This window comes from Pseudopodoces humilis, chromosome 4 (assembly GCF_049639895.1).
Source record: "Pseudopodoces humilis isolate 2021_Gansu_Grassland_sample_001 chromosome 4, ASM4963989v1, whole genome shotgun sequence".
In the NCBI taxonomy this organism is placed as follows: Eukaryota; Metazoa; Chordata; class Aves; order Passeriformes; family Paridae; genus Pseudopodoces; species Pseudopodoces humilis.
In genome coordinates, this window is record NC_142203.1 from 55,005,805 (window position 1) to 55,031,562 (window position 25,758).

The following is a 25,758-nucleotide window of genomic DNA, read 5'->3' on the forward strand; positions in this document are numbered from 1 at the left end:
AATTTCCACCACTCCTGCATTGTGCCTGAAGTAGGAGCTTTCAGAAAATGAGATCTTGTCAGTGCAAAACACCAGACATAGGCTGACATCTTAGTCATTTTATCTGTGTTGTTTTCAGCTTGTGAGGAATTATGCAGCAAACAGCTAACATTTTATGATACCAGCAGTGGCAAGATCTAATATGAAGAGGATAAGGAGAGGCTGAGGAGAATTTTAGAAAGCTGATAGACTGGCTACATGTATCTCTCATAGTAGTGATGTGCACAGGTGGATAGACCCCACTCTATCCACCTGTGTGAATGCACCTGTGTGACCTGTGTTCACTGTGTGAATGCAACTGCTCCAGCAGCTGGGGAGGTGAAAACTCTTTTGTCATATGATACATAAAGGAACATCTGCCAGGCTGGACTAGAAACCTGAAATCCCTGTAGACACAGCACAAAAGTCATAGCAGAGGGCCATGAGAAGCAGCAGGAGGCAGGAAGAAAAATCTGGGTTTGAGCTATTATGGCAGGAGGCACAAAACTGATTGTCAAGACTACGAAAAGGTTTAAGTCAATGTCCTAGCAGTGAAATAACATGCTGATACCGTGTTATTCCAAGTACCAACAGGAATGAGTGTGAAATGTATAACATGGAAAAAAGACAGCCCTGGCTTTTACCCTGGATGTCAATGACTTCATATCTACATTTATGAGCTGAAACATTGCAAACATCTTTTTGCAGTGGCAGACAATTCCTCTGACTAAAGGGGGGTTTTCAGCTACTACTGTGCAGCTTGTAAACAGCTCACATAAAGGGCAGCATTTGGAAGTGCATCGGAAGTAAATGTTTGAATTCCATGTCTCTCATTCTGGTCTTAAAAGTATAAAGCACTATCTCCTCACACAGAAGAGGAATATGAACTGTGGCCAGTTTGTGACCATGAAAATGAGATAATGATGCATATAATTCAAGCTTTTTGCATAGGCAGGGCCAGGGCAACCTGTTCTTATTCATTAATATCAGCTCAAGTGGGAGTGCTGTTCTGTTCTCTATGAAGATTTATTTAATAGCACCGAGTATTGCAGAAAAATAGGTTAAAAAATATAAGAATTATTTAGAAGCTGAAAAATGAAAAAAAAATATTCATCTGTTATTGTGGACTCAAATAACGGAAAACTTCCTTAGTACTATTGCTATTTATTTTTCTTTTTTTAAAATTTTATTTTATTTTGCTCTGTCCAAGTCAATGCCAAGCCACAAAACTGGCAAAGGAAAAACTAAGAGGAAAATTGATATAGATATGTTCTGCTGTACCTCTTTCTCCAACCTGTAAGTTTTCAACTATGGAGCTAGCCTTTCTAGAGAGTACTATACCAAGGCAGATAATCAGCTGTACATGCTGGAGCTTAAATCTGTTTGAGGGCTGGGTTTGGAGGGCAGGAGGGGATTGACTAACATGCAATTATTTAGTATTGCACTCTCAGACATGCTTTGAATTGTGGGCCTTCAAGTTGTCCTGCCAGTCACCATCTCCAGGCCAGCCCCGTCACCACAACTGGGTTTAAGCCCCATCGTTGGAGTTTGATACTGTGTTGTCCCACCATGGGCTGGTCAGGCTGCTGTCCCGCAGGGTGACTTTGGCCTTCAGCTAGCACCGAGGACAACACCAAGATGATCTGTGCCTCGGTCTGCACAGACCTGAGCATGGAGCAGCCCAGTGCAGCCCATCTTGTTCTGGGCTCTGGAAGGTAAATTCTTGGAAAAGTAAGGGTAGCACCACCAGTAGCAGAATTACATTTCTATTTCCATTACGTACTGAGCATTTTCATTGGATGTCCTTTACAAAAAACTTACAGTCCAGAGAGTTTGTTTAATGAAGCAGTTATGACTTTCCACAGGATTTCTTCTGCTTCAAAGACCTCTGCCTTCTGACTGGTGCTCAGCACCCTCTGGCATGGTGCCACCTGCTTCTCAGGGGTGTCCCCGTGCCTCTGCAGCCTGCAGGTATCTCTGGCACCTGTGTGGTGCAGAGCCACAGCCTCTGTCAGTTGGTCAGATGGGTTCTGCTGTTCTGATCTCTGATCAGTAGGTAGGTTTCTTCACTTTAGCTGAAGCGCTTTATCCTAATCAGTGAAAAAGACCCTTCTCTCTGTTCAGTGGAAGCAGGATGTTGTGTGGCCATAGATGTACATTCTTCCATGGGAGTAACAGACTTCACTGCTTCTGCTCTACTGAAGGCTACATATTGCCCAGCAGATACTCTGCCTTTCTTTCCATCAGCTACAAATGTGATTTCCATAAATGAACTACTGTCTACTCATGAAATATTGGAGTTGAGCTTACCTTTTCTGTACTTTTTTTTTTTAGTAAATAATGCAACCCTAAAAATACTAAACCCTCCACACACTGTGTCTTTTAATTGTTTTTGCTAACCTTTACATGCTTCATTTGAAGAATTTGAAGTTTTATAAAGCTTCTCAGAAAAGCCTTTCTCCAGCCTTTTTACTATTTTAGCTGAGAGACTTGGTTGCATCATATGATAGTGTATTGATTACACATCATAAGGTTTAAAACTAGCTTTATGAAACATTGCCATTTCATTTGGTGAGGTGCCAGTATATTTTCATTGTTGAATGTATTCTAAACTACTTTGTTAAATATCTAGAGTGCTTAGAGGATAAAATATATGAGAAGACAGTAACAAACCAGTGGATAGACTCTCTACTGCTTTGAGCATTGTATAATCATTCACACTTGTGCAAAGCAAGTGTGGGTGCTATTAAAACTCTGACAGTATCTTTGAAGTGTTTAATGAAAGGTTTAATTTATACTGTGAGATAAACACATGCTGGAGAATAGCCCCAGAATCAGCTCAATCTCACACTGGCAAAACAAGGTCAGATCAAAGACTGTTCTTCCTGCATTATCAAGATAATTTAAACACCTCCCCTTCATTGAACTAACCTTGCAACATGCAGTTTTACACAAATTCATCTAAAATATATAGTTGTGAGATGAAATATGACTTTTCTCATGCTTGTACTTCAAAATTTATGCTCATGCAGTATTTTTGACTTTGAAAGCCATTTTTGTTTTAATGAAGAATTCAACTTTTTCCTGCAATAATGTAATTTGCTGTGTGTTTTTACAGCTTTTTGTTATTTGTTTTTTTGTTTGTAGTTTAAAAGATCTTACCCAAAGTGAAGATGTGAAACCCAAGCTGCAGTACATCATGACTAACCCTTCCTTTTCTATGGTAACATGTCAAAGTGAAGACAGTGGAATAACCTGGGAAACCAGCTCAAGCAGATGTTCTACTCCGTGGACCTCAGAAACTAGTACAGCTTCTGATCTTTACAGTATGGAAAGTTCACCAGTAGGTTCTCCTCCAGGAAAAGTTATCTTTATTATGGATGAAGGCAAGATTGTTCGGAAAAGGACACGCAAATCTTCAAATAGGGTGCCAATGGCCACAAGACCGAAGGGAGGCCAGTGCAATAAAAAACGTGACTCTTCTGGGACGCAGAGGCAAGAACCAAGAACTGTTCTAGGAGATGTGCAATCCTCCATGTTGAATGTAGAGCAGGTGGAGGAACAAGACAGAGATGAGGAAATGATGGACAACAAAGAAGATCTAGAGAATATCACAGAAGAGCCTGTAAAACGTGCTCCAATAAGATCAATATTTAGGGAGAGCAGACTGAGAAAAGTCGGTCCAATTCTTGGAGGACCAGTACAAGCTAGAATCCAGCTGTTCAACTCAATTTTTGGAGGGACTGGGCCAGACCCTGAAACATTAGAGAAAAACAGAAACCGGAGAAGTAGCTCAGCTTCAGGAGATTCTGAAAAGTTCCTTGAAACATCAGTAAAAGAAAGACTGCAGAAGTTCGGTTCACTCTCAGAATCAACACCTCTGAAACATTTTCAGGGAGCAAGAAGTAAAATTCTTGAAACACCTTCAGAGAGAAGAAGGAAGCAAAGAGAACAACTCACAGAACAAGCAAATCAAAGCTTTTCTTCACCAACACCACCTCTTGAAAAACAGCTTCCTAAGAAAAATGGTGTTTCATCTGAAAATATTGAACCTTATAAAATGAAAGAATCAACTCTTCAACATGAAGAAAGAAAAGAGAGGAAACCTCTTTTGGAGACCCCAAATCAGGTTTCAGAACATCTGCTGAAGAATGAAGAGGAAGCCAGGAAGGAGCAAAGTCATTCAGTCGCAGCCAGAACATCAATAACAGAGTCAACAACCTCCACATTACTCAAGTCTGATGAAAAACAAGTGCCACTTTCCTCAGCTGAAAAAGCAAACAAGCCAGACCAATCCCTGCTGACAGCATCAGATCATCTGGATGAAGTGAAGAAGCAGGAAGTTCAGCCCAATTCTGCACCACAGTCTGTTTCAGCAGATTTTGTTAGTGAACTAGATACACCAAGTTCCCAGCATATTTTGCCTACAGAATCTATGTCAGAACATCCTGAAAGGGAAACAGAGAAGTCTTACTTACCTGATGTTCCATCAGCTGAATCCAAATATTCCACTTCAGCTGAAATAAGACAGGAAGATATTATTCATCAGTCATCAGAAACTGCACAGTCTGAGTCTGAACATGTGTTTTTACCATATTCTGAAAATGAAACAGAGAAGCAAGAAACCAAGTGTCCATCATCAACAACTGCACTGTCAGAGCCAGCAGCTCCAGGAGAAGAGGGTCAAAAGAGCCCATCTTCAGAAACTCAAAATGTTCATTTGGAGAACCAAACAAGATCTGAACAAGACTTTTCACTTCAGGAAACAGAGAAGCAAGAAATTAAATTAAAACCACCAATTCCTGAAAATAAAGATTCCAAATATTTCGGCATTTCATATCCTGTTCATACGGAAACAGAAGAAACACAGAAAACTTCAGCAATAAATAAAGCAGTAGATTTTGATCACTCTGATTTTTCCGTTGAAGAAAACAAACAAGCAGAAGGTGGGCAAATGGAGATGGAACATCCAGACCTGTCATATTCCACTGAAGAAACTGGAGAATCAGAGACAACACAGATGGAGACACAGCATCTGGACTTCTCTTCTCCCCAGGAAGAAACAGAGAAATTGAAGGGTGAACAGATGGAGATGGAGCATCCAGACTTCTCTTTTTCCAGGGAAGAAATAGAGGAACCAGGAAGTGCACAGCTAGAGACAGAACTTCCAGATTTCTCATATTCCAGGGAAGAAACAGAGGAATCAGAGAGTGCAGTACCGGATACAGACTATCCAGAAATGCTTTTTTCCACAAAAGAAACAGAGAAATCAGGGAGATCTCAACTGGAGACTGAACATCCAGAATTTTCTTCCAAGGAAGAAACAAAAGAACCAGAGAGTGCACAGCTGAAGATGGAGCATCCAGACTTTTCTTTTTCCAGAGAAGAAACAGAAGAATCAGACAGTGCACAGCTGAAGATGGAGCATCCAGATCTATCATATTCCAGAGAAGAAATGGTGGAATCAGAGAGTGCACAGCTGGACATAGGTTATCCAGACTCTTCTTTAACCAAGGAAGTAGTCAAGGAAATGCAAAGTGCACAGCTGGAAAAGGAACATCAGGTTTTGCTTTCCAAGGAAGAAACAGAAAACAAAGCATTCAGTCATTTTGAACTCGAACAGTCTTATTCCCCTGAAAAAGAAAAACAAGAAGAAAAAGAAGAGCTTACACAGGTACATTCAGATTTATCGTGTTTGGTGGAGGAAGCAGAGAAAGAAAATACAGAACACCAGTTGGTACATCCAGATATATTTGATTCCACTGGAAGGGCTGAGATACAGCAAACTGGGTATCTGGAAACAGCATTTTCAGATTTACCGTACCCCATGAATAAAACAAAGGAGCAAGAACTATCACAAACAGACAAAGGAGAACAGCCACAGCCTGTACAGCAGGATTCACAGTCTGGAGGTAAGCTGGATTCCTCTGCTACAGATATGCAAGGAGAAACGGCTCAGCTCCAGTCAGAACACCCAGTTTGGCCACATTCTACCAGAAAACAGGAACATAAAACTTCACAGCTGAAGGTGAAAGAGCTAGAGACAACATCTTCCACTGGCAAAACAGAACATCAAAAATTGCAACTAAAGCTGGGACAAACTGATTCCCAGGGAGAAATGGTACAAGAAGCTGTACAGAGAAACTTAGAAGGTCCAGAGCCGTCATGTTTCATTAGTGAAGCAGAGCAACATGAAAATGTACAAGTGGTTTCAGAAAAGAGGGATATCTCATTTATCACTGGAGAAGTGATGCAAAAAGGAGTGGAGTCAGGAGCTTTGCAGTCACAATTGACTGACAAAGCAAAGCCCTGGGAAATAACACAAATGGAGCAGGAGCAGTCTTTTCCTCCCTGTTCCACTGCTGGTACTCAGCAACAGGAAACACCACCACTGAACGTGCCCCAGCCAGATGTTTCATGGTCCTTTGGCAGAATGGAACAAGATGCAGTCCAAAGAGAGGAAACAGCCCAACAAGAAGGTGTGCAAATGGAAACAGAGTATTCAGGTATTTCAGAAACCCTGGGTAAAGAGGAACCACAGGTCATAGACCAAATTAATTTGGCACAGGAAGAAATAGCTCGACCAGGGTTAGTGCATCCATCTTTGCCATACTCGTTCAGTCAAATGCAAGAAGAAATGCAAACAGAGCCAGCATATCCAGAAAAAACATTTTATGTAAGTACAGAAGCAGAGAAGGAAGCTACACAACACAAATCACAGCAACAAAAAATAGTACATCCAGAGATGGAGCAAATATTATCGCCTTCTTCCAGTGAAAAAGAAGCTCCAATCGAAATGGAAGTAACTTCAGAATACCCAGATTTGCCATATTCCTCTCATGAGCAAGAAAAATTATTGAAAAACCCAGCTTTACCATTCCATTTGAAGCAACAAGAAACTGAACCAGTAATGGTGGAACATCCAGATATTTCATGTGAGAGTAGTGAATCAAAACAAGGTGACATTGTGGAGCAGGTGTCAGGATATCCAGAGCTCTCATACTCCATGGGAGAAACTCAGCAAAAATCAGAACATTTGGGTTCACAAGAAAGCCTGAGTGAAGCAGCACAAGATGAAAGTATGGAAGTAGAATCTCAGTACCCAAATCAGTCATCACAATTAGATTCAAAATATTCAGATGCATCATTTTCCTTTGGTAAAGGCAAAGAACAATCAACTCAAAAGTTTGAGTCTAAACATCAAGAATTGCCTAAAGTAGCTAGAAAAAGAGCTTCTCCAGCAACTGCACAAATAGAGTCAGAACATCCAGAAACTGCATCAAGGGAGCTGAAGCATCCTGATTTGTCACATTCCACTGGTGAGACAAGCCAGGAAGAAGTAGCACCGTTGGATCAAAAACACAGAAAACTTTCTCTTGGCAGAGAAAAGCAGCAGAAAGCCACAAAGCAGGAGTTTGAACAAGAAAAGTTAACACATTCTCCTGATAAAAGGGACACTTTTAAACATGCCCAGAAGAGCTTGGAACAACCAAATTTATCATTTTCCATTGATAAGCCAGATGATGAAATGACACCACTGGAGGCAGAGCATACTGATATGGTATCTCCTCTGGACAACACAGAGGTACAACAAAGAGTACAAGAAACAGAGCAAACTTATTCCTTTGGACAAATGGAACAGAAAACTGTTCAGCCAGAAGTGGAAATTGCACATTTGTCACGTTCTGTGGGTACAGCAGAGGAAACAGAAATGGTAGAACCGGGGCAGGGACATTCTGATTTGCCTTACTCTGTTTTCAGAGTAGGAGGGCTGCAAACATTACAGCTGAAACCTGAACACTCTGGTCTACCACATTCCCTCAACAAAGTGCAGGAAACAATCCAGCTGGGATTGGAAGAGCCAGGTGCATTTTACGGTCATGACAAAATGAAACAACTGCTGCCTGCGCAGCTGGAGACAAGCCAGGCAAGCTTGGCACCCCTGGAGAGGGAAGTGGGGCAACGAGGGATGGAGCAGACAGCTGTGGAATGCTCTCAAGAGGAACAGTCTGTCAGCAGAGCAGAGCATCCACAAGCTGCAAAAGAGAAACAGAGAGCTCCAGATGCACCATCCCAGAGTGGAAAAATGGAACAAAGAGAAATGTTAAAAACAGAGACAAAGCATCCTGATTCACTGCATTCCATTGATAAAGCAAAGCCACAAGGAACTACACAACCAGTGTTAGAAAAACCAGATCTGTCATCTTGGCCTGGCACAATAGAGCAAGGACTAACCACTGGAGAGGAGAAACCAGGCTTCTTGCATTCTTTCAAAAAAGAGGCACAAGGCAAGAAAGCACAGACAGAGTTGGGGCATTCAGAATTATGTCATTCTCTCAGTGAGGCAGAACAAGAAACCTTAAATGCAAAATCACACCATTCAGATTTATCTGCTGGCAGTTTAGAACACCATGAAATCATACAGCCAGAGGCAGAAATAATGGATTTATCATGTTCAATTAGTGAAACACAGCAAACTCAAATTGCTGATGAGGATTTGGAGTGCCTAGATTTATTTCATTACACTGGCACAGTACAGCAAGAAAAGATTCAGCCAGAGCAAGAAAAGATAGATGAGTTTCCATCATCTCTCAGCAAAGCAGAGGAATGTAAAGAGGCAGGAATGCAGGCAGAACACCCTGAGCTGCAGTGCTCAATGGAGAAAACAGAAAGACTGCACAATTCCCAAGCAAACTCAGAATATGCAGATTTGTCATTTTCTGTTGGCACAGCAGAACATCATAAAACAACACAGCCAGAGATGAAAGAACAGAGTTTGTTGCATTCATTTGTCAAAACAGAGCTGTCATGGGCTGCCCTACCAGAGTCTGAACATGCAAGTGTCATGGATGACATGGGCAAAGTACTGCACACAGATTTGTCCTCTTCTGTTAGTGAAGAAAAACAAAGTGCACAGCTGGAGGTCAAACAGGAGAGAGGAAGCTATATGTTACACCCAGAGGAAATAGTACAACTAAAATTGGAACAACCAGTGTTTTCAAGTCCTCATGGCATGGAAGAGCAAACAAATGCATCCCCAGTGGAAGGGAAGTTCCCAGACTTTTTTTATTCTTCTGGCAAAACAGAAAAACACGAGGCTGCACAAGCAGGGTTCTTGCCTTCTGATGTTTCATATTCCACAGGAAAATCAGAGCAGTTGCAACCAGAACAACTGAATTCAAAACATCCAGATTTGTCATACTCTCTTGGCAAAGCAGAGACTCATGTAATAAAGCCACTAGATTTATCATATTCCTGTGGCAAGGCAGAGCAACCACAGACTGCCCAGCTGGAGCATCCAGAGATGCCATATTTCACTGGTGAAACGAAGTGGAGGGATGGGATCCAACCAGAACAGCCATGTGTTAGTTTGCAGTCCTCTGGTGTTGAAACAGAGCAGCCAGAAACACCTCCTGTAGCACATAGCTTTGTCAGGACTGAGGAGCAGGGAACTGCACAGCCAGACTTCAAACAATCAGATTTATTAAGTCCTTCTGACAAAGCAGAAAAGTGTGAAATGGCCCCACCGAGAGCAGGACATTCACAGAAGCATGACACTGGTGCTCCTTCATCTCTAAGTGCTCAGCTGGAAACTGAACAACAAAATTTATCATTTTTCACCGAGGAAGCGGACGGCCACAAAATTCAACTATATTCATGTCTTACTGAACAAACAGTGTCTGTACCTTTGGGTGCTCCACACACTGTCTCTGAAACAAGCCCTGGAGGAAGTCCAAAGTCTTCAATAACTGGAGGCTCACCCCCCAAACGTTTAGATATATCTTCCTCCCGCTCTAAAACAGAACACTTAGAAACTTCCCTGCCTGAGCCAGGGTCCTTTTTTGCAAGAAAAGAAGCAGAGAATACAGAAAGTTTTCTATGTTTGCCTGTAGCTACAAGGTCAGAGGCTGAATGTGAAATTTTACCTGAAGCTGAGGGAGAACAGACTCCACATTACTTTCACACAGCTACACAATTACAATCTGAACAACTAAATGTATCATATTCTACAGATAAAATAGAAACTCTAGAAAGTCAGGATTATTTGACTGTACCTTCAAAACTGCAGTCTGAATCTTCAGTTCCATTTTATTCAGCAGATGAAACATGTCAGCAAGAAGTTCCACCTTATTCAAAACCAGTCTCTGAATATTTGGTTCCCACAATATCCTTTGCTGAACAAGAAAGTCAAAGTAGACAGCCACTTATTATCCAGCCCATACAGTCAGAGTGTGAACATGTAATTCCACCACACAATGAAAAACAGTTGCAAAAAAGTCAACTGGGTTCATCTGAAACAGCAAGCTTAAAGACAGTGCACTTGGAGAGTGTGTCTCAAGGGCAAGACCAAGACAAGCCAGAATCTTGCTTGTTGGACACAATATATTTGTCTCCAGACCAGCTAAGGAGTTCCCCCAAATTCACTACTGAGCAATATGAGCAAGAAATGCAACCTGATGAACAGACAGTGCCAAGGTCAGTGACCACAGAGTCAAAGGTGACTGGTGTAGCAGACCAGCAAGCAGTGTCATCAGAGTCATTTATACCTTTTCATAAATTACCTGGAAAGTCAGAACTTGAAAAATCAGTATCAGTGGCTCTCACTGATGATGAAAATAAACAAAATGTTCCATCATCTTTGTCTGATGTAGCAGACATACTTGGAAAGCAATCTAACAAAGTTTCAGGCATTTATGCTGAAGGAGAGCATAGACGTGAAATGCAACAATGTTTTGAAGACCAAAAGCATACAGCCTTGGAGCATCTGGGAGTTGTCTCATCAGATCTTGTTCATGAAACTGTGACACACAAAACTCAGCATTATTGTGGTGAATGGGGCAGCCTTTCTTCAGCAGAGATGAAGCCTCTTAGCTCAAGTTCTGAAGAAAAGCAGAGCCCAGATATTCCTTCTTTTGGGCTGGCTAGCTGGCTGGTAGAAGAGGTGAAAGCTTGCTCAGTGATTCCAATAGAGGCCACAGACATAGACATGCAAGGAATTCAGCTTACTCCAGATGAAACTTCTGATGTTGGATCAAAACAATTTCCAGCTAGAAGTTGCACAGAATTTACAGTTCATGGGACTACAGAGACTAAGGGACATACATTTAGAGTTTCTGAATCTGTGTCAAATAAATTTCCTCACACAAAGTCTTCAGACGCTAGTCCCAGAACACAAAGGTATGATTTACCATCTCTTGTAGGAGATAATCAAGGTACAGAAGTTTTTCTGGAGCATGAATTTAGTACTTTAAACACTACAAAAATTGAACCAATGCAACATTTGGAGGCAGGCAAAATGTCTGAAGTGCCTGAACATTACCTGAAAGGAAAAGAGGAAGAAATAGAACATGCAAGTGCTGTAGAAGACAGTCAGCATACTCTGGAGACTACTGAACAAAAAGATCTATTTAATATAATTTCAGAAGGTTATGAAATACTCAATATTCATGCACCTTCACATATTTCTTCTGTCGATCAAGAAGAAAGTAAACATATGCCTGATAAATTAGAATACTTGGAAACAAATCCTTCATTTAGAAGAAAATTAATTGAGGATGGCCAGAGAGCCCTAACTTCTGGAAGAAGCACAGAAATTTCAGAAAGCTCAGTTTTGGGAAAGACTGGAAGCCATGAACTGGTAGAATTGGTCAAAAAGGATGATGTTGAGGAAACTGAAGAAACCCAACAAGAAAACCTCCTGTTGCCAGAAAACAATAATTATGCAAAGTTGGATACTAATAATGGTACTGCTGATATGGATTATTTTGAAAAATACACATTGATTGATGACAAATCCCCAATTAAGCCACAATTTGAAAGACGAATTTCATTGTCTCCTGTGACAGAAGACCCCAATGAATCTATGGAGGAAGCCAAAATTTTTAAAGATACTGAGGTAGATACTTTGGAAGAGTTTTCATTACTTGAGGACCTTGATGAAGTCTTTTATGGTACCATAAAAGGAGAAAGCAAAATGCAGTCTTACGCAGATGCTTCAAAATCTTTACCACTGCAAAAATCAGTTGATTCTAGCAGTAAAAGCATTACAAATGTAGAAGATGAATGGAAGTCACCAGGGACCCCACTCTTCGATTCAGAAGAAGGCGTTCTAGAACGCTCTCTCTTGTTCCCTACCACTGTTGCTGCAGTTAACCCAGAGCTTTTAGAGGAGCCACCTGCCCTATCATTTTTATACAAAGACCTTTATGCAGAAGCAGTAGGAGAAAAGACAAAAGATGAGCCTCCCTCCGATGAAGACAGTGGCAATTCTAATGCTTCTTTCCCTAGTAGAAATTCAGACACAGATGATGGAACTGGAATGTATTTTGAAAAATACATTCTTAAAGATGAAATTCCAGGTAAGGCCATAGGGCCTCAAAAAGATCAGATACCAGAAGATGAGTCCTTTGGTGGAGGAATTTTGGTTAGGAGTTCAGAGAATAAGCACAAGCAGGGATCTGGTGATGTTCAATATGTCAAAACTGAGGTTCAGTCAGAAAGGGGTGTTATGGAGAGAGACAAATTCCAGGTTGACAGCAACATTCAAGCAACAATTTGCAAGCCAATGCATGCCATTCCTTTTGGAAGCAGAACAGTTCTTTCAGGTACAGGAACTGGTATCACTGAACAAAGAGAAGAGGAAAACATACCAGTAGAAAGGGCTGAAGAGCTGCCAGAGCAGTCAAGTCAACAAGGATACAGTCATCACATGGATTATCAGGGAGCTGCATATCAAGAAGCTAGTACTAGTCAGGAAGAACAGCAAGATATAACAATAGTTCCTCAAATGGAAAAGTATGTTCCATACGTCAGGGCTCCCACTGAAGACAGTGTAGATGATCAGTTTACTCAGGAACCTCTGTCCTGTGTTTCTACCATTCAGCAAATAGAGAATCCAGACTTGCAAAGAGAGGAGCAGCACCATGATGTTTATGAAGATTTTGCTGAGTCAATGGACTATGATGTGATTACTCAAGAAGAGCTTTTGCAAGATGAAATATCATCTCAATTTACACACGAGGAGCTATTGTTTGAAGACAGGGACTCCTTTGATCATGCTGCAGATAGTTATGAATTTGTTAATGAGCCAGAACAAAGAACTCCTGTTGAGCTTGAAGATTCAGGCTTTGTGGTGATGTATCCTGAAAAATCAGTAACAAATGTTCCTCATGTTGAGAGCCCACAAAGAGAACTGAAGAAAGCACAAGTAGACACTTACTGTTACCACTGCAAATGCCCAATATCTGCTATTGACAAGCTTTTTGGAGAGCATAAAGACCATGAAGTCACAACACTAGATGATGCTGCAACCAAGATGAAGGTAAGAATTAATCTGGGTTAAAAAAGTACCTACTAAGGCTAATTTCTCCTGTCCTCCTGCATTGTCAAGAGGAGAGGCTTCAAAGAGCACTCCAGAAGCTAAGTTGTTGTATCTATTAAATAAAAACTGTTCCTACACACCTGTTGAAGATCTTGAAGGAAGGCTATCTTATTAAGGTATTCTCTGGAGTCCTATACTGGTATTTTACTTTATTCAGAAGTTTGAATGACCTTGTTTATACGTAGTTGTTACCAGACTTACCATCTTTCAGTCTTACTGTATAAGTTTGTTCTAGTTTTGATATGTAGGGGGAGAAATGGGAAGAATGTTGTTTTTATGAAAATATAACTTGAGTAACAGCAGCTTACTTCACTTGACAAGGTATAGGTACAAGGTCACTCTGTATGTGGAGACCAGTATTATCATAATGTGTTCCCTGTCCCACTTACACGCATTGGTTGCTTGGAGATGTTAGACAAATTACCCTACACAGTTTTGTTGAAGTGCTTATTTTCTGTTCCATTCAATTTCATCTGCAAAATGGCTTTAAACCGGAGAGGGATGTTTTACAAGGGCATCTAGTGACAGGACAAGGGCAATGTCTTTAAACTGAAAGGGGACAGGTTTATATTAGACATTAGGAAAAAATTTCTTCACAGTGAGAGTGATGTGGCAGTGGAACAGGCTGTCCAGAGAAGGTGAGGATGCCCCACCCCGGAAGTGTTCAAGGCCAGGCTGAATGGGGTTCTGGGAAACTTGGTCTAATGGAAGGTGTCCTTGCCCATGGCAAGGAAATAGGGACTAAATGGTCTTTAAAGTCTGTTCCAACCCAAAGCATTCTGTGACCTGAGTTAATAGCATTGTGGCATCAGCACAGGTAAGAGTTTTTAAAGTCCTACTTCTTGCCACAATATCCAAGCTATTCCCCCCTAAAAGACAGCTAAAATGCCCTCCATATCATTAAGCTAGTCCATTGCTATAAATACTAGTGAAAATGCTTTTTTCTGTGGAAGCTATTGCTCATTAAAATGCAGTTCTGCTTGTGAAAACAACATGTATGTGACACCTCACTTCTCCCATATCAGATCTGTTCATGTACAAGTGAACATATCATGCATATGTTCCTTTCTTGGTTACCAGCAATTTACTCTCACCCCAGCAAATGAAAGGTGAGGTCTCATTTTTGGCACATGTTCATTTGACAGGAATAGAGATTTCATGTCATTTTACTGAAATTCCAGAAGAGGTTGTATTGACGATATTTACGTTATCTTTATATTAACTCATATGTAGAAGAGAGAAATCAAAAATAGGAGGAGTCAGTGTTACAGTTTCAAATATCAGTACTTGCAAACTATCTCCATGGCACTCAGATGTAGAGCTGTTTTTTATACATGTCATTATATATTATATAATATATATATAACATATATAATATATATATTATAATATATATATTATATATGTCATTATTCTTTTATATAGATGTTTTTTATATATGGCCGTTCATGCTTGACTTAGCAGTGATAACAAGGCACGAATAAGTCAGCAATAAAGTCACAGATCCCACCCTCCCCTCAAATGGACCCACATTGCAGCAAGTCAAGTTAAGCTGCAAATAAACATCCCATGACATCACTCTCTGGCTGTGGAGCACAGATATGAAGCCAGTATTAAATTTGGCTGCAACACAGGCCTGGCTTCACATGATTTCTAACTCTCAGGGCTCAGATTACTTTGAGACTGCATTTGTATGTCTCTTGTTACTTCTGTATCATTACTGAGTAAGATAGCAAAATTCTTGTTGCATGATTTTAAATTTTTTAAAATTATTTTTTTATTATTGTTGCATGAAAACTATGAGAACATAGCTTCGCAGTAAATTAAATGAGCTATGGATGGCATCTGTCAGATTCTACAGTTCATCCTGACAAACAGAAATTTGTTTCCAAATCTTGATGATTTGCCCTATTTTTAAAGGGCACTTTCATTTGTATTGTTCTATATGGCATTTATAATTAATGTAAAGTCATGTGCTTTTTTTCTACTGATCTAGCTGCAAAATTTTGCCATAATAAGAAGCCATTACAAAGGAAGATAACCTTCATTTTAGATTTATGCCATTGAATTAAAACAAAGCATTTTTATAAATTATGAATTGCACCAGAGCAGTTGAACAAATTATTTCCATAAGAGGTCAAGAAGCACTAAGAAAAAGTTCTGAGTTGTCTCTGATGTCTATTGTGTCTTGGACTGCTTTTGTTTCCACATAACCCAACCAGTGATTTTGATGATTTGTTGTTTACATAAAAGTATATCTAGTTATCTCTATATTGATCTCTATAAAGAGAAATATTTTAAAATTTCTTAAAAAAGCCATGACATGGTATAATCTATTACCCTCACAACTACCTTTGTTATCTTCCTTTTTATGGGCTTGTTCCTGTGATGTCTCAAGGACACTCACGAGGCTCTAAGTACCCTCACTCTCTGGCAAAGCTGCATTGGAATTCATAGCGTTCAACTGCTTGTATGGACACAGCACCTTATCGAACTGAGCTCACTTGTTTTGGTTTGGAAACAGTTCTGTGACTGTTCCTGTTGCTATTTCTGTGCTTGTCTTTGCAGCCAGGGTGATACTTGAACTTAGCAATTGTTCCAATGGTGGCTCATGGCAAAAGGAAAATATTCACCTAAAAGAAATTTTGTGTAAAAAAGTTTAGAAAATTACCTGCCTAAGTTATTGAAACATTTTAAATTTCAGGATCAGTTAAGTAAATTGCTCACAGCATTGGAAGAAAAGTCAATGAAGATTGAAGAGTTTGTGAGTGATATTGAATTGCGGTTTAACTCAGTTGAGGTAAGTCCAGAGTTTTATCACACTAGTTTTCTCTCCCTCTACAAGATTCTAAGATATGCTTGCCTTGTTGTGCAGCATCATTGCTTCCACTAAAATGGGCTGCTTCTCCAGTCCTCAAGTCCTTGACCTCTCTGGAAGTTCACTGGAAGGTGTTAACTTTGGAGGAAGAAAAAGATTGCTTTTTTGCACATTACTGCAAAGTGGAATATGTAACTGTCAAACACTGAAAGAAAAAGTTTCTTTAATTTTTTTTACGCCTATAAAAAGCTCACACTGTGCCTTCATTTAGAATCCCATGAGAAGCATCTAAATTAATTGGCCAGTATCTTAAGTTCTGATTGCCCAAGTTCTTAAGCCTTGAGAACTGTATTAACTCCAGTTGTAAGTATGCATTTTTAGCTATTTTTTGGTCAGACTTCCTATCTCAGTGATCAAATATTAAAGTTTAATTTTAAACCCTAACAGTAAACCAAACAAACAAACAAAAGCTGTTGTTGTTTTTTATGTATTTCTCTAGAGATATTTCTCCCAGAGGCGTTTGCCTGCAGAAATAAAATTGTCTTATTGTCAATGTGCCAGAATTAATCTGGTGGATGGCTTGTGCATGGGTAATTGAGAATTTCTGTGTATTTATTAAATGTTGTCGTTTTATTCTTCAGGAAAATTGTAAGAAAAATGCAGACTTACTAGAAAAGCAGAATGAAGAGATGCTTAAGAAAGTGGTAGCACAATACGATGAAAAATCAGAGAACTTTGAGGAAGTGAAGAAGATGAAGATGGAGTACCTGTATGAGCAAATGGTAAATTTCCAGCAAACTGTTGATTCAGCAAAGGAAACTTTGGAGACAACAGTAAAAGAAACAGATGAAGTGGATGGATTTGTTTTCTTAAATGTAAGTAAAACAGGCTTTCATGCTGCAGCTTTTATTATATTAGTTAAGAAAGGACTTCTGTATCTAGGGTCTCAATGAATTTTCTTTTTTTTTTAAGATAGCTAAATCCTGCTAGCTCAGCTATTCCACTCTGAAACTGCTGGATCATTTGGTTTTGATGTGGGAATTCTCAGAGAGCACTGTAGAGAGGAGGCACAGGACAAAAATGTGACTTATGCTACTAAAATGGTGTGTTCATTTTTTAAGAAGGTGAAAAGACAGTTTGATAATATATCTAGAATTAATAACTGAGAAGTAAGAGATGTTAGAGTATTTAGGTATTTTACTATATGAAAAATGAAATATGTATTATGTATAATAATAAGTAACAAGAAAGTGATCTTTGAAACAAGAAAATGTAATTGAAAAGTAAAATTGTTTCTAGGCTGTAAGGTCTTTTATTGTGTATTGTTGTTGTTTTGGGGTTTTTGTTGTTGTTATTTTGGGATTTTTTTAATGAGATAATTTATTCACTCAAATTACTGAAGGTGTTATAAATAATAACTGTTGAAGAACAGTGAGGGGCTGTGTTGGTTGCTGACTGGGGTGAAACCTCGACAGTGAGATAGGCTAAGAGCTGTGCATGTGATGTGCATGTCTCTAATGGTCCTTCCTGTATGTTAAAAACATCTCCAGTGAATCTGCTGGACTGGATTGGACCTACTAACTCATACAGCCATTGGTCTTAAACTTTGTCCAGAAGGTGCTGCTCATCCTGGGTCCTCCAATACTGTTCTTGTGCTTCAAGATTTGTCCTTAAGTGAGCCAAAGTACTTTCTTCTCTCCACAAGTGTTATTACCAGTTTCAAAAAGGACAGTTTCTGGGATAATAATCTTCCTCCTTTATGGAATTAGCATGTGGCCTGGAAGTTGCAGATAAACTATCTTGGAATGCCAGAAATAGAAAGGTCAAATTACTGTCTAAAGACTGATCACTCATGCAAAATAAATCAGCTTTTGAAATAAAAGTGTCCAGCCCATATATGCCCCAGCAGCTACAGAAATGATGGACCAATATCTGGCTTTCTTCCCTGCTCTGTCCCACACAAGTATATATATACTTACAGGATATTATAGTATCCTGTAACCAAGTGAATGTTGTGGTAGATTGGCTATTTTGGGATGGATGAAAAATCTATATTATTTGACTGATTTTGTGAGGATCGGTGCTTTGTCAAAAAGATACTTTTGTAATCTGTAATTATTTTATGGGGGTGTGAAAATTATTTGATAGCCCTGCTTCCTTCTGTTAGGGATAAAGGACAGGAACTTTTTTGTTCACAGGCCAGGAAATACTAGCTGAAGTTTCCTGGGGCATGGGACAAACTCTCATTCCATAAGTACAAATCTCACATGGCTTCTAGTAACAAGAAGTTATGAAGGACATTTTAGCCAGAACTCGTATTTAACTGCTCTTAATGTGCGAGTGATTTCCTTCTCTAAAAGTCCTGCTTTAAGAAAGTACTTGATTATGCTCTGTCTTTAAACCTAGGTATTGAATACTGACCCATCAGACGCTTAAAATAAGATTTATACTCTAATATCCTGCTGAGCCAGTGCCTTGAAATGAAATATTCCTAAGGAAACAAATTCTCTGCTGGTGCAAATGAGCAGCATTCCACACTACCTGAAGTCAGTAGTGTTTTATGTCTGTGGAGAGTAGAAAGACTGTTAGATGATCATGACTGGCTTTTCAACACTTTGGGGGTTTTGAAAACTGTTAACACATTTCTTTTCCCTTCTCTAGTCATCTAAAGAATTGAATAAAAGGTACATGAAGTGTGGGTTAAGTGCACTGTAGTGAGTACTAGGCCTAGCATGCTGGATGCTTCATTTAGAATTTGCAAGCTTTGAAAACACACCGCAAATAACAGAGCTACCTTTTGTAAACCTCACTAATAATGAAATTTAGAGAAGTGGCTTCATACTTGTCGTTGTAACTGACTGTTTTTTAAGTGTTCCACCATGTTCTGTAATACATTAATTAAACAAATAGCACATTAAAACATCAGCTCAATTTTAAATCTCTACACAGATTTATTTTTAAACAGAAGCTCCTTGTAGTTATTACTGTACATACATATATATACAACAACCAGTGTGACCGTGCTTCCACTTTTTAGACTGATGAGATATATCACTAATACATTTCTTTTTTCACTAGCCTGGTTCTGTATCACTTTGAATCTGAAAGGTTATAACACAAAGCAACACAGGTAGTTTGACTACGCTTTTCAACAAAACTCCATAAAAATGAGATTAAGTAGATTTTAAAACCTGACTATGAGCTGATGTTTTCCTATGGCTTTCTATTGGCACTGCCTGATTCAGGGTGTTTCAGTGGGCTGGTGCCCCATCATAACTGCATCATGTAAATGCATACAATTTGCATAGCTGCACATTAGCAAATACATACAATCACAGTTTTCTTCCATGTGGGATTTCCAAGGAAGTGATTTTGATGAGTCCCATCCTTTATGAGTGTTCAACCAGAAGCCCATATTCCACCCCCAAGAAATCTAGGTAAAGGGAAAACATTCATAGCAGTTGGCTGAGGCTTGTCCTGTGCAAGCTCCAAAACTGCACTGCCCAGCCCACCACCCCTGACTTACCCCAGAGGGCTCAGGCACTGTGCAGTGCATATCAAACATACCCTCATCAGTGCTGCTCCAGCCATCACAGGGATATGTGTGCTGACACGGACCGGGGCATAACAGTGACACCAGAGTTTCAGTTTACAGCCAAATTACAGCCCCAGGAAAGCAATCTGAAGAGAATGTGCCAAACACCCTTCATGGTTTCTATTAATCTCCAGAATTAGAGCTATAAGTCTGGACTCACCTGTTCCAAGTCAAACTGGCCATGTATCTGTATTTAGTTTATTGCATTAGATAAATGCAGGTAGAATGGGACAAAACCATTTTCTAAGGCTTTCTGTCCATTTGATCTTTACTTTTTTACTTACACAATAAAGTTTATTCTGTTTGGTGCATGGGCTTGGTTATTACTTTAGTTTGATAATACCTGTCTACCTAAAAAAGGTTAAGAACAAGTCTATTTAACAATGCATGTTTTTCGAAAGAAAGTGTATTTTACGTTTGTTGTGCTTTGTTAAGATTATGCATAATTAACTACTTCGGTGACTAAAAAAAATGAAGGGGAGAAATTTAAAATTCAGATTCCTTGAAAAAAAAAGTCTTCCATTTTCTAGAGGCTGCTTCTGTCTCAGGGTTAAAAATGTTTTGGGTTTTTTTCATGTAATGAACCCAGCAAATATGAGCTAATTAAGGGAAATCTATCTTCCCTCTCATGGTTTTTGGCTTGCCACAAGTAGCTGCTTTACATTACATCTCTGGAGTCAGCTACTGTAGTTAGCTCTAAGGTTTGTAACCTCTAAAGGCAATGCATTAGCAAGGTCAAACCCGTGTTCTTGAGAGTCTTGCTGACAACTTCCACATCTTCGCATTAGTGTGGGTTAAGTGTAAACAGACCACATGCACTCTCACTGTGCTCCTGATTTGAAACTGCAGTATGGTCTAAATGTTCAAAATCAGGGAGACAGCTTCTCTTTGCATGCTGTCCTCAAGTTCCCAGGAAATATTCAGAGAAGCATATGCCACGTGTTATTTATTTCTGGCCTTTGGAAAACTACGGAATACCACAAAGGATTTACATGGACAGATATGTGTTTTCTTCCAATTAGGTTACTTTCTGCAATGGATACCACTCTCTCTTTGGAGAAGGTGCCCAGTGCTTTTTCACTGTTTGAGCACTATGCAGACAGTCCAGGACAAAGCAATCAACACTCCTTACAACACGTGGCTGGTAAGAAACTCCAGATACTGTCTTCACAAAAGCTAACGTTTTGGCAATACTTTGGAAATTTCAGGAAGCTAAAAATAGAATCTATTTGACAAGTGTAGATTTTTGCAAACCATGTAATTAGCAATCAGAGTTGAATGTAAAATGAAGTTTAATTGTGCACAAGTGTTTGGCTTATAGTAGGTACAGTAAGATGAGCAAGAGTGAGAAGTGCTAAACTGGCGGATTCTTGCATCATGTCAGACATCTGTACCTCAGAAAAGCTGAAGGGCTTGATCTAAAACTCCCAGGGCTAAAGAAGTTGCTTTTTCTTGCATGCAGAGATAGAAGACGCATTCAAAGTGTCTCCTAAGCTCTCTTTCTCTGAGGATGGCAGCCCCAGAATGCTTGGTGTGGGAATGAGGACAGGGGGCTGGTTGATGGCTGAGGTCCCTGGACTTGTCACAAGTGAATGGATGCACCTGAAACTCTCAAGGGATGTGAAGGGAAAATGGTTAACTAAAGCTAGAAACAGCCTCTGCCTGGGAGGGTAGTAGTGAAAATTGCACATGAGAAAGGGGTTTACTTATCTCTGTCTGATATTTCATGTCCTTTAAAAAGCCTGTCTGGGCTTTCTGCTCTGCCTGTATATATATATATAGGTGTATTATCTAAATCTGGACAGCTGTCAACAAATATCTTGTCAGCACCATTTTGTGGATTCATTTTCTTCATAATGGGACCTCACTCCGGGGTTTCTTTTTCAAGAGAGCTGTGGTTTAGGGATCTTGCTTCTCACTGTCATGCTTTGTGGCCTCCCATTTGTTGTCACATCCACCACTGCCATCATAGTCACTCCCTGGGTTTTGAAGGGAAGCCCCTTTCTCATGTGTTTGGTCCCTGAGCACTGAACCTAGAGCATTAGATTCCCTAAGGTGCTTTGTTCACTGGCTGGATTTTCAAGACTAATGGGATATTGGAGAAGTGCCCGCCTTGTGCAGACCCTCTGGTGTCTAATAAGGGCTGAGTCCACTTAGCAGTGACAGTATGGGGAGATTGTCTCTCTCCTCCCTATTCTGCTTTTATTAGATTTACTGGAACTCAAATATATCTGAGATGTTAATGTCCTTGTCAGATGTGTATGAATTTGCCTATGGCATTTGAAGCTTCTCAGGTGAAGCTGGACAGGCATTTGTGCATGCAGCATTATTGCAGTGACAATTTTAGGAAGTCAGATAAAAAGACCATTTTCTAACTCACTCTGCCAGTTAATTTGCTGGTGTAAATGTGCTGTGTGTCTTGGCTTAGCTCCTAAACTTCTTCTTGCAGTCCCATTGGTGCAGCCTTTCATTACTCCTAGGCTGCTGCCTACTGGCAAGGTCTTACATGAGGACAGAGCTATGTGTTTCTTTTTCCCACAAGCCACTCCAACATTTATTTCCCTAAACTGCTGAAGTTGGCTTTCTGGGTTAGTTTGCATTAGCTACTGTGTTTGCTGGCTGTGTTTCCAGACCAGTTTTCTTCGACAAACTGCAAATGAATATGTCCGCTAGTAAGAGATCTTCAAAGCTCATTTATGCTTACTTAATCTTTAACATACCTAGTTTTCTGTCTTCACTTTTACTGCAGTGTATTTCAACTACTATCAGATTTTTGCTTTGGCAAGCAGTAGTCAAAAAATTTCGTGTGTTTTTTCTTATTTATTTGATAGTTTGTTTTTTCAAGGTTACAGCCCTCCCGAAGGAAAATACTTACATGTATACATGAAACTTGTATTGGAATTGAATGGTTTGAATACATAATTTATCACATACTGGGGACCATTTTCAGACACTTAGAATTTTAACAGACTGAAGTTGTATGATGAAATGCATATGAATGTGCCAGTATTCTCCTTCAGAAAGAATTGTGTTTTACAGAACAATTTCACAGAACATTATTTTCACCACTTCAGAAACATCTTTCCTACAAAAAGCCCTCCATTTACAAATTTTCCACGTCCACTAATGAAAAGCCCTTTTCCCTCAAATTTTTCCTCCTTTCATGTAATCCATTTCCATTCATAAATACATTAGCATAAAATACCCTTGCAGCGTGCTGTTGAACATAATGGAACCCAGGTTCTGCCTGGGATTAGAAGAGTGGGAATAATTTAAAAAATTAAAAGTAATTATTTCCAAATCCCACTGCAAGTCCTGACCTTTTATACTGGAAGGTGAGGACCTTTGCTGATGGTAAAGAAGTTTCCAATAGAGTCACAGAAGAATGTATCTGCTCTCCTTCTTTAAGTACACAATGTGAGGAAATACTGTTTCTCATTACATCAGGAAACACATGGATTACTGTGGAGATTACATAGCATGATGGAAAACTTCCTTACACCACAGGACTTCAATGAAAACTGATGAGAACATATGCCACTTTTCTGTTGAAAAATATAATTTAGTCAAACTCATATTGCAAATACCTCATTTTTTGATTAAAATTCACTTAAAAAGAGGACAATGCATAAATGTTCTGTTTCTGAAGATAATAGTTCAGCTACTTGTTTTGAAATTGCTTCCTTTCAAATTGTTTCATATTATGGAAAAGGAAATTAGAAATCAAATGTTTCTCAATGTTGCTGAACTGAATTTCGATCTATGATTTATTTTTTTGTCAGAAAGAAGTTTCATTCAGTAAAATAGCTTCTGTTCAGATTTGGCATAATAATAAATCTTGCAACTGTGGGGTTTCTGTGATCAAAAATAGTGGTTTCTAGGCAACTTCGTGGGAAAAAAAAATTGGTTTCCCCACCATGTCCACTGAAAGGAAGTATTTTCCTAAAGATCATAAATTTCTTAATTGCCAACTCTAGATGCAGTCAAAAGACAAAATGAGGATTGTTTTTAGCAATAAGAAGGATAATTTTTTTTTTTCTCAATGGGAAGCAGATGTAATGCTACTGTACTGGTAGCTCTCTGTATAAATCATAAGGAAACAGCCAGCATCTGCATTTGCCTTGTTCATGCCACAGGGGATCATCATCATTACTGTGGAGATAACTGAAAAGAACGCTCAAGCTTTCTGCTGAGATTCTAAGAGAATTCATGAAATATGGAAATTTACTGGGTGAAGAAATAGAACCATGTATTTTCGTTCCCTGCAATCACTTTAACAATTATCATCTTTTGGGGCTTTTTGCTTCTTTCTTTCCCCTCCCTCTCTTCTATGACATAATCACAGAGGCGAACAATATCTCATCTGGGGCTATATCTGTGTCAATCAGGAGACAAAAGTTTGTGTGAAAGCTGGGGAGCCTTGGAAATCTTTGAAGCACTCTGTGAGGAATGATCCTGCTAGCCCCATGGGGTTCAGGTGCTTTGGCAGAGTTCGGGTCCACCTGCAAACAAAGAATTCTCAGTCCTCTGGGTCTGTGGGGAAATGACCATGGCAGGAAGGAGTGCCAAACTGTGTGTGTGCATAGGAGTCCACCCCAGAGCAGGAATGGACCCGAAAGTACAGGGAGCCTCTTGCTCCCCAGTGCAGTTAGAGCCTTCTGTGCCTGAAGCACAACCCAGCTGCTGTCAGTGTCAGTGGCACTGGCACACTGCATGGATCTCCTCCTGGTGTGGCAGGTCCTGTCTGCTGCCCGCATTTCCAGGATCAATACACACGTCTCTCTGGAGGAGGGTGTAGGCACACGCTTTGTGCTGGGTTTGGGTGGTCCCAGTACTAGGACTGCATTTTGTCCAGACTTGTGAGGGAAATGGGGGGCTTCCAACGCTGAGCAGATACTTTTTTCTGGTCCTAGTTTATGAAGATCTATTGCTCTATAACTGCACCACTGTTCTGTATTTCCTGCTGTACTTGCTCTGTGGAAATAAGCACCGTGAGTGAAAATAAGAAATTGGCTTGACTCATGTATTTGTAGATAATTTAGCTGAAAACACATGAGCATGTGTAACAATGGGAGACTTTCATCTCAGTCCCACAGACACCGACTGTCATACCTCAGGAGCCAAACTCAGCCACCAGCACCTCCATTGCTGTCTACTGGGCTGTGAATGACGGGGATACCATCGACTGCTTCCAGGTCTACTGTATGGAGGAGCTGCAAGCCAGCAAAGATGCAGGGGGTGCGTAAGATCTTGCCCTTTCTGCCCTGGCCTGGGGTAAGCAGACAGGAGGATGAGCTGCAGGGAAGTGCCCGGGACGTGGGAAGAAGAATGGCTGTGGAGGCGTCTGTATAGAACTAAAGACAGACAATGGTGGGAGAGATCATGAGGAAGATGCTGTTTCTTCTCCTCCCCTTTGTCCCCGCAAATGCAAGGTAATATCGTGGTCAGTGAAGTCAAGGGCAGTGGTTTTCACCTGCTAAACTGCTTTTTCATTACGAGATCTGGCCCTCAGAGAGAATGTGTCCATGCTGCCCCTTTGTTACTCCTGGGCACTGCAGACAGAGCTCCTAAGGGAACAGGCTTCATTATGTTTTTAGGACCCTGCATGTGTTTCAGAAATATGTCCTCATTGAAAAAGCATTAGGAAAAGGCAGTCAGTATTTCCACATGTAGACAAAGATTTTTTTCAAAATATTTCAAATGTTAAAAATTGAAATTTAATAAAGGGGATTGAATTGCTCTTTCGTTAAAAAGCTCAAAGTAGAACATAAGGTCACTTTCAGTGACCAGGCTCTACACAAATCCATGTATCCATATACATGCAGGCTAAAGGATTTTAAGGGCTTTTTGTAGTATGTAATTTATAGCTAAGTGGTATATAACAGAATTCAGCAGAGTAAGTGCTATACACTTCATTGTGAGGAATTGTTGTTATAGTGGTCCAGG

The 25,758-nt window shown here is 39.9% G+C and overlaps 1 protein-coding gene across 1 annotated transcript in view; it reads left to right on the forward strand.

The window, feature by feature from the left end:
• CMYA5 (cardiomyopathy associated 5) overlaps nt 1-25,758 on the forward strand; it is a 46,046-nt gene that overhangs the window by 4,839 nt on the left and 15,449 nt on the right. Inside the window, exons 2-7 of the mRNA XM_014258859.2 lie at nt 3,166-13,339; nt 16,104-16,199; nt 16,859-17,092; nt 18,879-18,901; nt 20,835-20,956; nt 24,901-25,050. Of these exons, the coding sequence (XP_014114334.2) occupies nt 3,166-13,339; nt 16,104-16,199; nt 16,859-17,092; nt 18,879-18,901; nt 20,835-20,956; nt 24,901-25,050 (10,799 nt within the window). The remainder of the gene's footprint in view (nt 1-3,165; nt 13,340-16,103; nt 16,200-16,858; nt 17,093-18,878; nt 18,902-20,834; nt 20,957-24,900; nt 25,051-25,758) is intronic.